This window comes from Zosterops lateralis (genome assembly GCF_965231275.1).
Source record: "Zosterops lateralis genome assembly, chromosome: 14".
In the NCBI taxonomy this organism is placed as follows: Eukaryota; Metazoa; Chordata; class Aves; order Passeriformes; family Zosteropidae; genus Zosterops; species Zosterops lateralis.
In genome coordinates this window covers 2,144,914-2,158,055 of record NC_139774.1, presented here as the reverse complement: position 1 = coordinate 2,158,055, position 13,142 = coordinate 2,144,914, and the positions used below count along the sequence as shown (strand labels likewise).

The window sequence follows — 13,142 nt, the reverse complement described above, 5'->3', positions numbered from 1 at the left end:
TGGTTTCCTTCCTGATCCATCTTATCTCGAAGCGAAGAACTGGGACTTGGGTGGCTGCTGAGTAATACTCTGATTGTTAATGCTGGTTTGCTGCTGAACTCCAGAGGGAGCATAAGAGTGCTTCCCTAATGGAAGTTCAGCTTTGTGCGAATCCAAGCTTTGCTGGAAAGCGCCTGGAAAAATGACAGCATTAGTCCCGCTGCACTGGACAGTGCATCTCCGTAAGGACTTTGGCCGGTGGGAAAGATGCCCGTGGGCGAGGCCGGGCGGGGAGCGCTGGGCAGCGCTGGGTGCCTGCAGTGCCGGGAGGAGGCTGCGGGCGCCGCTGTTGACCGAGAGGAGCGAGAGGAAGCTCGGAGCGCTCCCGGCAGCCCCGCCCGCTGCGGATCGGCTCGCTCGGTTGTTCCCTGTCAGGCTCGGCGGCGGGCGGGCGGTCTGCGAGAGTCCCCGCGGCGCGGACCCGCGCTACAACGAGACAGAAACAGCGGCGGCAGAAGGCGGGAGCGCTGAGCCGGGGCCTGAGTTGAAGAAGGAGGAAGATCGGTATTCGGAGGCGGAGAAGAGCCGGCCGTGGAGCGGTGCCGCGGCGGAGATGTGCGCGGCGGGGAGGCGCTGGGGCCGGCGGCAGCGAGCTCTGCTCTGGGCCGTCCTGCTGGCGGCGTGGGAGGCGGCGTGGGGGCAGCTGCGCTACTCGGTGCCCGAGGAGATGCCCAAGGGCTCCTTCGTGGGCGACGTGGCCAAGGACCTGGGACTGCACCTGCCGGAGTTTCGAGACCGGGGCATCCGTGTTGTCTCCAAGGGTAAGACGCAGTATTTTGCATTACATGAGAAGACGGGCCATTTAGTGACGGCGGAGAGGATCGACAGGGAGCAGCTGTGCGAGCGTGTGCAGCAATGCGTGCTGCGCTGTGAGCTGATAGTGGAGGGGGAAATGAAAGTCTACGGAATCGAAGTAGAAATCACGGACATTAATGACAACGCTCCCAGCTTCAAGGAAGTTGAGATGGAAGAGGAAGTAAGCGAGACAACAGCCCCGGGGTCCCGGTTTCCTCTGCCAGACGCTCACGATCCAGACTCGGGCCGGAATTCCCTGCAGAGCTACGAGCTGAGCGGCGACGAGCACTTCTCGCTGGCCGTGCAGACGGGCCCCGGCGGCGATCAGCGTCCCGAGCTGGTGCTGGCGAAGGCGCTGGACCGGGAGGAGGCGGCGTTTCACGAGCTGGTGCTGAGGGCGAGTGACGGCGGCGATCCGGCGCGGACGGGCACGGCTCGGATCCGAGTGACGGTGCTGGACGCGAACGACAACGCGCCCGTGTTCAGCCAGGCGGAGTACACGGTGCGTGTGCCCGAGGACGTGCCCGTGGGCTCCGTGCTCGTCACCGTCACGGCCACGGACACCGACGAGGGGCTGAATGGGAAAGTGAAATACACGTTAAAGAAAATAACAGGAAAAGCCTCGAAGATATTTCATCTGGACTCAGAGACGGGTGCAATCACTCTCTTGCAGAGTCTGGACTTCGAGGAAGGCGATTCTTACATACTAGAGGTGCAGGCACGGGACGGTGGCGGCCTTTTCGACAGTGCCAAAGTCGCGATCACCGTCTCAGACAGAAACGATAACCCACCAGTGATTTCGGTGAGGTCGGCATTAAGTGAGATTTCTGAGGACGCCCCGTCTGGCACTGTTGTAGCCCTGCTGCACGTGCATGATCGGGACTCGGGAGCGAACGGCGAGGTGCGCTGCTCGCTCGACGGGGACGTCCCGTTCCGGCTGGAACAGTCCTATGACGATTACTATCGTGTGGTGACAGCGAGCGAGCTGGACCGAGAGCAGGTGTCGGAGTACAACGTGACGGTGCGGGCGGCCGACGGCGGGTCGCCGGCTCTGCAGAGCAGCGCGGTGCTGGCGCTGCGGGTGCTGGACGTGAACGACAACGCGCCGGTGTTCTCGGAGGAGCGCTACAGCGCGCGGCTGTCGGAGAACAACGCGGCGGGCGCGCTGGTGCTGACGGTGCGCGCCACGGACGCGGACTGGGGGCAGAACGCGCGCGTGCGGTACCGGCTGTCGGAGGGGCGGGTGCGGGGCGCGCCGCTGTCGTCGTACGTGTCGGTGCAGGCGGAGACGGGCGCGCTGTACGCGCTGCGCTCCTTGGACTACGAGCAGGTGCGCGAGCTGGAGCTGTGGGTGCGTGCGGAGGACGGCGGCGCGCCGGCGCTGAGCAGCAACGTGTCGGTGCGGCTGCAGATCGTGGACGAGAACGACAACGCGCCGCAGGTGCTGTACCCGCCGGCGGGCGGAGCGGCGGGCGCGGGCGGGGCGCGGTCGGGCGTGGAGCTGGCGCCGCGCTGGTCGGAGCCCGGCGCGCTGGTGGCCAAGGTGGTGGCGGTGGACGCGGACGCGGGCCAGAACGCGTGGCTGTCGTACGAGCTGGCCAAGGCCACGGAGCCGGGGCTGTTCCGCGTGGGGCTGCACAGCGGCGAGGTGCGCACGGCGCGCTCGCCGCTGGCCCGCGACGCGGCGCGCCAGAGCCTGGTGGTGGTGGTGAAGGACCACGGGCGGCCGGCGCTGTCGGCCACGGCCACGCTGAGCGTGGTGCTGGCCGAGAGCGTGGCCGAGCTGCTGGCCGAGCTGGGCAGCGCGGCCGAGGCGGCGGCGGCGCCGGGCGAGGCGGCGGGCGGCCTGACGCGCTGGCTGGTGCTGGCCGTGGCCGCCGTGTCGTGCCTCTTCGTGGCCTTCCTGCTGCTGCTGCTGGCGCTGCGCCTGCGCCGCTGGCGCCGCCGGCACCTGCTGCCGCCCGACGGCGGCGCCTTGCGCGGCGTGCCCGTCTCGCACTTCGTGGGCATCGACGGCGTGCGCGCCTTCCTGCAGTCCTACTCGCACGACGTGTCGCTCACGGCCGACTCGCGCAAGAGCCAGCTGCGCTTCTCGGCCGCCACCTGCTGCGACACCCTCCCGGCCCGGCCGCTGCCCGACGAGCCCGCGCCGCTGCTCGGGGACGAGGATGTGGCCGCCGCCCTCCCCACGGATCCCTCCGCTCCCTCGGTGAGTTCCTCGGGTGGCATGGCCTCCGCGGCGCTTTCCATTTCTGCTCTCCTGTTGTTGCCCTCTGTGTTCACTTTCCTGTGTAGGCCGGTTTGCTGACAAGGTTAGCAGGGCTTCCTTCATTGTCGTGTTTGTTTCTGGTGCCTCTTGCTGCAGGGAGGTAGAGGAAGGGTCCGTGCTCTGTTTTCCGGGTCCTTGGGGAAGTAGATGTAGTGCGGCTGATGGTGACTAGAGGATTGTATGAGTGTTTGTGTTTTCTTCGGGTACCAAGCTGTTTTTGTGCCATGGCATGTGTAATACCCTTGATCCTTCCAGTATTGGCTGTTCTGAATGGATGGGTTGCATAAGTAGCACGTTGAGGTTTTTGTTTTTTGCTGGTTCAGGTGTCTTCCCAGGCCTACAGGTGCTGGATTGGGGTGAGAGTGTCTACCTTGGAATCTCGACTGCTCTGAGTGTAACTTTGCTGGTCATGGTTTGTAAAACTCTTCTCAGCCTTTCTGTATAAATGGAGGTGAGTAGGAAATGTCTTCCCATTCATCTGATCCTGCAGGAGAATGGGCTGGGTACAGCTGCTGTTTTGATGATGTCTGTGTGACTGATATGAAGGTGAAGGATCCTCTTGAAAGGCTCCCAGGGATGGGTGGTTGTATATGGAGGAGGAAATGGCAGAGGTGCTTTGTTGGTTTGCTGTCTTTAAAGGCTGAGCTCCGTCAAGTTGGACTGGATGTGCCTTGGCTGTAAAGTACAGGTCGTGGCAAGAAACTTGGAAGGGGTGGGGGAGGAAAGATTCAAGGTGCAAAGTTAGACATAAGGAGAGGGTGATTGGCCCTATAGAGACATTCACTGACCCGGGCTCTCCTGGAGCAGGGCTCCTCTTTTCCTTTGAGAAGTCTGAGGATTCTGCACAGAAGAGCAGTGAGCAGAGAAATGCAGTTTCCTTTACACAGAGATGTGAAGGTGTCTGTGTGAAGTTGGTGGTGTGAAAAGAAGTGGTCTGGGAAACTGGGCCTTACATGTCTTGTGCATGTAGATTAGAAGGGTGAAAGCCACCCTGGGCATTATGAGGGATTCGAGATTTGAGATTTGATGAGGATCTGTTGAAGGCCAGAAGGGAATGCCTTTCCTCATTTATCTTTTCTTTACCCACCCATAGTATCATTCAATGCAATGTCCTCCTTCCCTAAATATTTGGCAAGAAGACATGTAATTCTGGCTGTATGGAATACCCTGGGAAGTTCCTTGTGTGTGTTTGCAGGTGGTGACAACTGTGAAACTTAACAGTTTAATGATGTGCTCATGACCAAGGTCATGTGGGAGCTTTGGGAAGGGCAGTTGGTGCATTCAGTGCTTAGTAAACACCTGCATTAGTTACCTACTCTTAGTTACATGATCGAGAAGAGTGTGTCACGATCTCTTCCTTTCTGTAGCTCTTTGTTCCCTTCCTTGCTCTTTGATGATCACAAGATGGTTCTTTCTCTCTGCAAGTGTGTGGAAGATCGGGTCTGTTGTATTTGCCTGCTGTTCTGTACATGCCTTTCATGTTTACAGCTCTAAGAAAACTTTCACCGGTGTTTCTTTAACATGTCTCTGTACTAAATGCTGTTGCTTGTGCATGGACATGGTGAACAGTCAAGTATTAGCCATGGTAAGGAGACATCTGAGCAGCTTCTCTTTTGGTGGAGTCTCTCTACCAGTTTTGAAGATCTGTGGTAATAATGAGATATGTGAAGAGTTTGAGGGGGTGGGTTGGCATGCACTGTATGAGGAGGTACTGGTGGAAAATGGCCTGTGTTCTGTTGATTCCTAGGATTTATACCTGGTATTCTGTAAAATCACTCTGAAGAAGTCTTACTTTTTGACCTTGAGTGGTTTGGACTCAAATTGCCGAGTTTTGGATTCAGCCTTCTTTTGTGTTAAGAGTGCTGAAGTCACAGGGCCTTCAGAGAGCTCATGTGTGATGTTTTCTTTGAGCTGATACTCTGAGGGCTGTGTCTTTGCAAGAGTTGGCAACAACTCATGGTCTTTATAGCATTTTACATTTCTCCAAAGTCTTGGGAGGAGCAGAATAATCTTGGTTGTGATGCTTGGGATCTGAGAAGTTGTGCGTGCAGCTTTTCTTTCAACAGAATTTGTCTGCAGATTTAACTTTGCTTGAGTGTGATGTTTGGAGTGGGGAAAGAGTTTCGTCTGTCCAGAGACAGGGCCTGTGCAGGAGAGTGAAGTGGCCAAAAGAAATGTGTAAAGGTCCAGTTTGTCCTGGATTATTGAGGAGGCCCACAGCTGTGGTTGTAAGCTTTTTGTTTTCAGGGTCTAAGGTATGACTGTATCTGTGGTGTCTGGTGTGAGCTCCTGTGTGAGCATGGCTACTTCTTACAAACTAATTTCCTTTGTGTGCCTATGACAGCTGACATGATCTGGAATGGGGATCTATGGTTCATGCACTTCTGAGAGTTTCTCAATCATTTTATGTTTGATTTGTTTGTTTGTTTCTTTTGAAGGACTAAAACGAGACCTCATTTTGCCCTTGAATCCTGCAAACAAATAGAAGCTGGTGGAGCTGATGAGGAGCACAGGAGTTGTTTAGTCTCAAAATGAAGAGGCTCAGGGAGGACCTCATTGCTCTCTATAATCTCTTGGAATGAGGTTGTGGTGAGGTGGGGGGTTGGTCTCTTCTGCCATGTCTGAAGTGAAAGGCCAGGAGGAAATGGCCCTATGCTGTGCCAGGGGAGGTTCAGATGAGATATTTGAATATTGTTCTCTGAAAGAATGGTCAGGTACTAGAATGCCTTGCTTAGAGGTGGTGGTGGAGTCACCATCTCTGGAAGTGTTTGAGAGGCTTCTGGATGTGGCTCTTGGAGATCTTGTTCAAGGGTGATGGTGGTGGTGCTGGTCTGGACTAGATGACTTTGAAGATCTCTTCCAACTTTGATGATTCTGTGATTGTGTGAAATACTAAAAGATGCCTTACAATTATCAGGGTGGGAGAGCAGTTCTCATCCATAACTTGAAGGTGGACATCAGCTAAGTTTGTGTTTCTCTCAAATGGGACTGAATGAAATGCTCTATTCCCTGTGGTTAGATATATGGTTAGAATCTGGGTGTTGTCCATGATGCAAAAAAAAAAAAAAAAAAAAAAAAAAAAAAAAAAAAAGGCTGTGAATGGAGAGCCAGGAGATGGAGAATCTGGATTTGAATGCAGAAAATCAGATGGGTCAGGGTGGCTTTGGGTGGAAAATGGTTTGATTTCAGGTCTCCTGCCAAAGCCATTGCTGAGGTCTATGCTGTTTTCTTTGATCCTGGTATCCCTGTCCTGAAAGGCAATGCCAGTCCTTCTGCAGTGAAGTGTTTTCTGAAAAACTGTGTGGGTAGGGCTACGATACTTGTGTAGAATGGCTTATAATTTCTGTGTGAAAATTTCATTATTCATTTGTAACTCCCAGGAACATAGTGATGTAATGTGTCTTCATAGTGTCAATTAGACTTCCATGACTTTGCTTCCTGTAAGGTCTTGGTCTTTTTACCCATTTCTGGTGAGTGCTTCTTCTTTTGTAATCATGACTCTGCTTTGGCAGCGAATACCTATTTGAATCACCAAGGACAGAATTTTGTGTGTGTGAGGCATATGAAGGAAAAGGAAAAAGTGAATGTATTGTAGTTTCTTAGAAGGGTGAAGTTGATAAAGAGGCCTGAGATATTTAATCTCTTTGGGAGGTCACCTAAGAGAATTGCTGAGAGCTGATGACTGTTTTGGGTAATGAACCCCACCTAGAGAGTCCCGTGTAAGACTTTCGGGCTGCACTTGCACCTTGAGGCTTCAGTGACTTCCAGGTGTCCACGAAGATGAATTCCAATGCCCACAGTGAAGACCAAAAGACTTCCTGGTGAATTTCTCTAACTGTCCCTGGTCTTCTGCTGCTTCCTTGTCTTGCTTTTTTGATGTATGTTTTGCTTTCCTTTTTTATTTATTTTTTTTTTTCTCCTTTTTTTGCTTTCTTTCCTTGTGAAGGTTTTCTTGTAATTGTCGGCTTTGGTTCATTCAGCCATGCATCCTGTATTAGTGCCTCTTGTTCATGCCACAGCAGGTGTGAAAGGCAGGAGAGGTGAGGGTACCTTTGAGTTCTGTTGCTGTTGGGGTGAAAGGAAGTAAATATCACCTTAGCAGTATCTCTGTGGAACACTGTGCGTGAAAAAGAGGGCAGGAGATTTCCTCTGAGCCATTAGTTAGGTGAGCCATTCTCTGTTGGATGACTGATAATGTTTTAACTTGGTTGTTTATTGTTCATGTGTTTTAGAATCCTTCATTTTCTTCTCAGAATGCTGGTGAGCAGATAAATTTACCTCCCCTCTTTACACCCTCTTGGTGCTTTATTCCATCATGATAAATTTCCTTTGCTTCTCGTATGTCATATATAACACATGCCATGCAATTAGAATTATTTTTGGTCAGTAATTGCAGGCTACAAAATACTGTTGTACCTGGTCTTTACATTTCCACATATTTGTAACTCTTATCTGAGTTCACGAGCTCAACCTCATTGTGTCTGATCTCATGTGGAAGATCTCCTTTTTCCCAACTGCCCAAGGGCAGGTGGAGTTCCCACACACACCTGTGATGTTTACAGCTGTAGAGAGGAAAGGTTTAATAAGCAGAGGTTTGCTCACCCAGGAACACTTTGTCTGTAGTGTCAAAATGCAGAAGCATCTCTGCTGCAGTTGTCAAAGTGCAGAGTGGCCACCCAGCCCAGCCAAGGATTCCATGAACAGGTCAGGAACCAGTGTGAGAATGTGGACAGAGTGTGTCCCACCCAATGACCCAGACCATGCTGGGCACACAACTGGAGGCTGTTAAATGGCTGAGGAACAGGGTGGACAGTCACATCCCAGGAGCTTTAGACTCTTGGATTCCATGTCCAAGTGGAAATCAGTGATGTGTGATGTCTATACTGAGATCTGTGCTATTCAGTATCTTTGTAGACAATGGGATCAAGAACACCCTCAGCAAATTTGCAGCTGACACCAAGCTGAGTTGATCAGGGAGAGGTGAGGGATAATGTTTATGGATAACTTGGAAGAGTAGACCTGTATAAACTTCATGAAGTTTAAGAAGGCCAAGTGCAAGGTCCTGAACATGGGTCAGGGTAATCCCCAGTGTAAATAGAGAGTGGTGGACTGAGAGCAGCCTCACAGAGAAGTGCTTTGGGTCACTGCTGGGTGACAAATAGGGCATGAGCTGGCAATGTCCACTTGCTGCCCAGATTGCACCAGGCTTGCATAACATGCAGGATGACCAGCAAGAATGGGAAGGTGCTCCTCTCCCTCTACACTTCTTTGATCACACAGATTGTCAATGAACAGGACCATCTCTGCCATGAAGAAGCATTGACAAATCTCACATCCTTTAGCCTGAGAAAAGAAAGCTTTGAGTAGAATTGATTGTGTCTTTTCAATTTTTAAAGAATAAATACAAGAAAGATTTATAGAGATTTTTTAGGTTTCGAGTCGACATTTTTTTATGATGAGGATAGTGAGACACTGGTATGATAATTGTCGACATATATTATGGATGTGCCACCACTGGAAGGCTTCAAGGACAGGTTGCATGGGTCTTTCATTAACCCGGTCAAGTGAAGGATAACTCTGCCCTGACTGATGAGTGGAGTAAATTATTTTAAAGGATCCGTTCAACCAAGAGATTGCTTTGGGTATATAAAAGAGTCATGGTGGCTTTGCATTTCTATCATGAGATCCTCAAATCTGGAGATGCAAAAGAAGCAACTTTTCTGAATCAGAAACAGAAGAGAAATATTATGCTCGGCATAAAGATAAAAACATTGTTTTAGGCGGAAATATACCTGAATTTAATTCGACCCAAGGCAAGAAAGCAGAATTGAAGATACATGACAGAATTCTTACGGATTTCCCTGTCTGTAGACGTATATAGAGTTTCCTGTTTCCTCACTTGTGCCTTGATATTGTTAAGAGAAACCGAGTTCCTTTATTTATTGCTTTGCAATAAAAATTTGCTTCTCTACATTCATTGCGACTCAAACAGATTAGCTGAAAGCATTAAACAGCGGATCTATTTGACAAACGCATTTGAAATCCCGTTAAAGCCCCGAGCCCCGCCCAAAGCCAGGCCCCCTTGAGCGCGGCCATCGGGCGGCTGCAGTGGCGTGGCGGCGCCTCCGGGTGTCGCTGTTGGCCGCCGCCGAGCGGCGCTGGAGCCGCGGCCGCCGCAGCGTCCTGCCCCCGCAGGCTGCTCGCTCGCCCGGCGCCGGCCACGGCGGCAGCGGCCCCGACACCACCGGCAGCAGCAGAGGAAGCGGCGGCGCTTGTCGGCGCTTGTCGGGGAGCAGCGGCGTCCGAGGCGGCCCGAGCGGGCTGGCTGCGCTGCGGCGGCCCGTGCGCTGTGTGAGAGCGAGAGCGGCTGGAAGGGAGGCAGGGCAGCGGCAGGAGCCCGGCAGGAGCGCGGCGAGCTGTGGCGAGAGAGAATGGCGGTGAGGCGGCGGCAGAGGCGCGGGCCGGGCGGCGGGCGAGCGCTGCTGGGCGCGGTGCTTTGGTGCGTGTGGTGGCGGGCGGCGGCCGAGCGGGTCCGCTACGCCATCCCCGAGGAGCTGGGCAGAGGCTCGCTGGTGGGGCCGCTGGCGCGGGACCTGGGGCTCAGCGCGGACGAGCTGCCGGCGCGGAGGCTGCAGGTGGCGTCTGCCGGCAAGAAGCAGCTGAACTATTTCACGGTGAATGAGGAGAACGGGAACCTGTACGTGAACGAGAGGCTGGACCGGGAGGAGATGTGCGGCGAGTCGGCGACCTGCTCCGTCAGCTTCGAGGTGCTGGTGCACAACCCGCTGAACGTTTTCCATGTCGAGGTGGCCATCGAGGATGTAAATGACAACACCCCGCGTTTTCGGCGAGACAAATTTCAGCTGGAGATCAACGAGTTGACTTCTCCCGGCGCCCGATTTTCCGTGGGTGTGGCCGAGGACCCAGACGTGGGTAGGAACTCGCTGCAGGGCTATGAGTTGGAGACCAACAAGTACTTCACGGTGGAAATGAAGGACAGCCAGGACGGCAGCAAATTCGCAGAGCTGGTGCTGCGTCACTCACTGGACCGAGAGAGCGAGCAGAGCCTCCAACTGGTGCTGACTGCAATGGACGGCGGCGACCCGCCCCGAACTGGCACCGCCCAGCTCCGGATCAACGTCACCGACGCCAATGACAACCCACCCGTGTTCGCGCAGGACCGGTACCGCGTCAGCCTGCGAGAGGACGCGCCTCCGGGATCGACGGTGCTGAACGTGTCAGCCTCAGACGCTGATGCCGGCAGCAATGCCGACATCACCTACGGCTTCGGGGAAACGCCGGCCAAGGTGCTTCAGAAATTCATTGTGGAAGCGGAGACTGGAATGATCACGCTGAAAGAGCCACTGATTTCGAGGAGACGAAAGGTTACACGCTGTTGGTGGAGGCAAGGGACGGAGGCGGTCTGGTGTCACACTGCAAGGTAGACATTGAGGTTCTGGACGTGAACGACAACCCGCCTGAGATCACGCTGCTGTCGGTATCGAGTCCCGTGCCCGAGGACGCACCGGTGGGCACCGTGGTGGCCCTGCTGAACGTGAACGATCCGGACTCGGGCGAGAACGGTCAGGTGTCGTGCGAGCTCTTGGGCGAGGCGCCGCTGTCGATCGTGGCGTCGCTGGGCGGCTCGTACAAGGTGGTGACGGCGAGCGCGCTGGACCGCGAGCAGGCGTCCGAGCACCGCGTGACGGTGGTGGCCCGGGACCGGGGCAGGCCGGCGCTGCGGAGCAGCACGGAGCTGGTGCTGGAGGTGTCGGACGTGAACGACAACGCGCCGGTGTTCGAGGAGGCGGCGTACAGCGCGTACGTGGCGGAGAACAACGCGGCGGGCGCGCTGGTGGTGCGCGTGCAGGCGCGGGACGCGGACGCGGGCGCCAACGGGCGCGTGAGCTACTGGCTGGCGGGCGGCAGCGCGGGCGCGGCGGGCGCGGCGCCGCCGGTGTCGGTGGAGGCGCGGAGCGGCGCGCTGTACGCGCAGCGCTCCTTGGACTACGAGCAGTGCCGCGAGTTCGCGGTGGCGGTGCGGGCGCAGGACGGCGGCTCGCCGGCGCGCAGCTCCACGGCCACGGTGCGCGTCTTCGTGCTGGACCGCAACGACAACGCGCCGCGGGTGCTCTGGCCGGCGGCGGCGGGCGCGGGGGCCGCCGCGGCGCCGGGAGAGGCGGCGGGGGCTCCTCCTCCGTTCGAGGTGGTTCCGCGTTCGGCCGAGGCCGGGTACCTGGTGGCCAAGGTGGTGGCGGTGGACGCGGACGCGGGGCGCAACGCGTGGCTGTCGTACGAGCTGGTGCAGGCGTCGGAGCCGGCGCTGTTCCGCGTGGGGCCGCACAGCGGCGAGGTGCGCACGGCGCGCGCCGTGTCCGAGCGGGACGCGGCCAAGCAGCGTGTGGTGGCCGTGGTGAAGGACCACGGGCAGCCGGCGCTGTCGGCCACGGCCACGCTGCACGTGGTGCTGGCCGAGAGCTTGCAGGAGGCGCTGCCGGAGCTGAGCGAGCGGGCGGCGGGCGGCGAGGCGGCGGCGGCGGCGGCCGAGCTGCAGTTCTACCTGGTGCTGGCGCTGGCGCTGCTGTCGGCGCTGCTGGTGCTGAGCGTGGCGCTCTTGGTGCTGGCGCGGCTGCGCCGGGCCGGGCCGCCCGCCGTGCTGCGCTGCCTGGGCGCGCAGCGCTTCTCGGTGGCCGGCGCCGCCTTCCCGGCCGACTTCTGCGAGGGCACCTTGCCCTACTCCTACAACCTGTGCGTGGCGGCGCCGGCCCGCGCCGTGCCCGAGGCCGCTTGGCCGCCGCCGCCGCCGGCGGTGCCCATCCTGTCGGCGGAGGAGCTTCTGGGCGGGGATTCCTGCGAGAAGCCGAGCCCGAACAGCGGCGCCGTCGAGGGAGAGGTGCCGGTCGAATCTGACCTACCGCAGGTTTGTAAGGCCGTATGCTTTCTTTCCTACCGTTTACCTCCTAAGAGCGCGCAGCAGTCTATTCTTGGTCTTTATTTCTCATTTGGGACTGCTCATACTGGACTCTGTTTCAATGATTGTCTATAAGCATCCAAACCCGTGTATCTTAGCAGACGGCTTTGTGAACGGGCACTTACCAGTTGCTGGTGAGACTTAGGGTCGGTGGATTCGCTCTTACCTTTCATCTTATGCAGAGTAAAATCTTTCCGCATTGGTGGTGGTCTGATTTACGTTGTCCTTTCCTGCATTTTCCACTTAGAACAGGCAAGCAGAGACGGCAGGTTTTCTTTCATCCTCTTGTGAGTTTTCGTTGTCGAAACTTTTTGTCTGAAACTTTTTGTCTTTTGTAATGATGAAGGCAAATTTTTAGCGTGTAGGACGAGATTCACTTATTGACCCTCGATATTTAAGGGTTTTTTTTCCTAAGCTCTCCTTCTTGAATCGCCCCTGAGTAACAGTTGTAGAAAAAATCCCACTTTATGTAGTGCTCTTTTGGTGTTTCACTCTGAATGGAAGGTGCATATCCATGACTGAGTGTGAACGTGAGAGGTCTTTTCTTTATAATGGATGCTCCTTTTCTTCTCCGTCCCCTCTTATATCTTTTGAGGGAAAGTAGCTTCATAAATGCCAGGTTTTCATGAACAATTGAAATAAGCACGGTCCGTGTCAATTCCTTTTTTTTCACACGTGTAGGGGAGGGTTTCGTCATTCAACTCGTATTTTGGAAATATTTCGGGTATACCGTAGCTCTTCTATTGTATTATCGTACCTTCAGGCTCACTTGGAAAATTTTGTGTAAAAACTAGGTTTGTCTGAACTGATCTGTGTTACCAAAGTTGCAGGCGGATCTTAGACCATACAATAAGATCTGCTAATTCTACATGATGGGCTCAGAATAACGGAGCGGGTGTTTCCTCCTTCCTAATCTTTATTTCCCGAAGCGGAGTACTGAGACTGATGGCTACTGAGTGAGATGCCGTTGATAAATGGCTCTTTTCTACTGTACTCAAAAGCGAACATACGTGTGTCTCTCTAATGGAAGTTCAGCGGTGTTCGATCCCATGCTTTGCTGAAAGGCGG

General features: G+C 55.2%; 1 protein-coding gene and 1 pseudogene across 2 annotated transcripts; both read left to right on the top strand.

Moving 5' to 3' along the window:
* Positions 1–592: 592 nt before the first annotated feature.
* Positions 593–9,458, top strand: LOC310914959 (protocadherin gamma-A5-like; the record flags this gene model as incomplete). The annotated part of the gene is made up of 3 exons (XM_083871477.1): positions 593–3,043; positions 3,130–3,133; positions 9,157–9,458. 3 exons carry the CDS (start codon positions 593–595, stop codon positions 9,456–9,458), a joined length of 2,757 nt encoding a protein of 918 aa, XP_083727603.1.
* Positions 9,457–12,149, top strand: LOC310914958 (protocadherin gamma-B5-like; annotated as a pseudogene). Its single transcript has one exon. The product of its transcript is annotated as a protocadherin gamma-B5-like (transcript).
* The last annotated feature ends 993 nt before the right edge of the window (positions 12,150–13,142 follow it).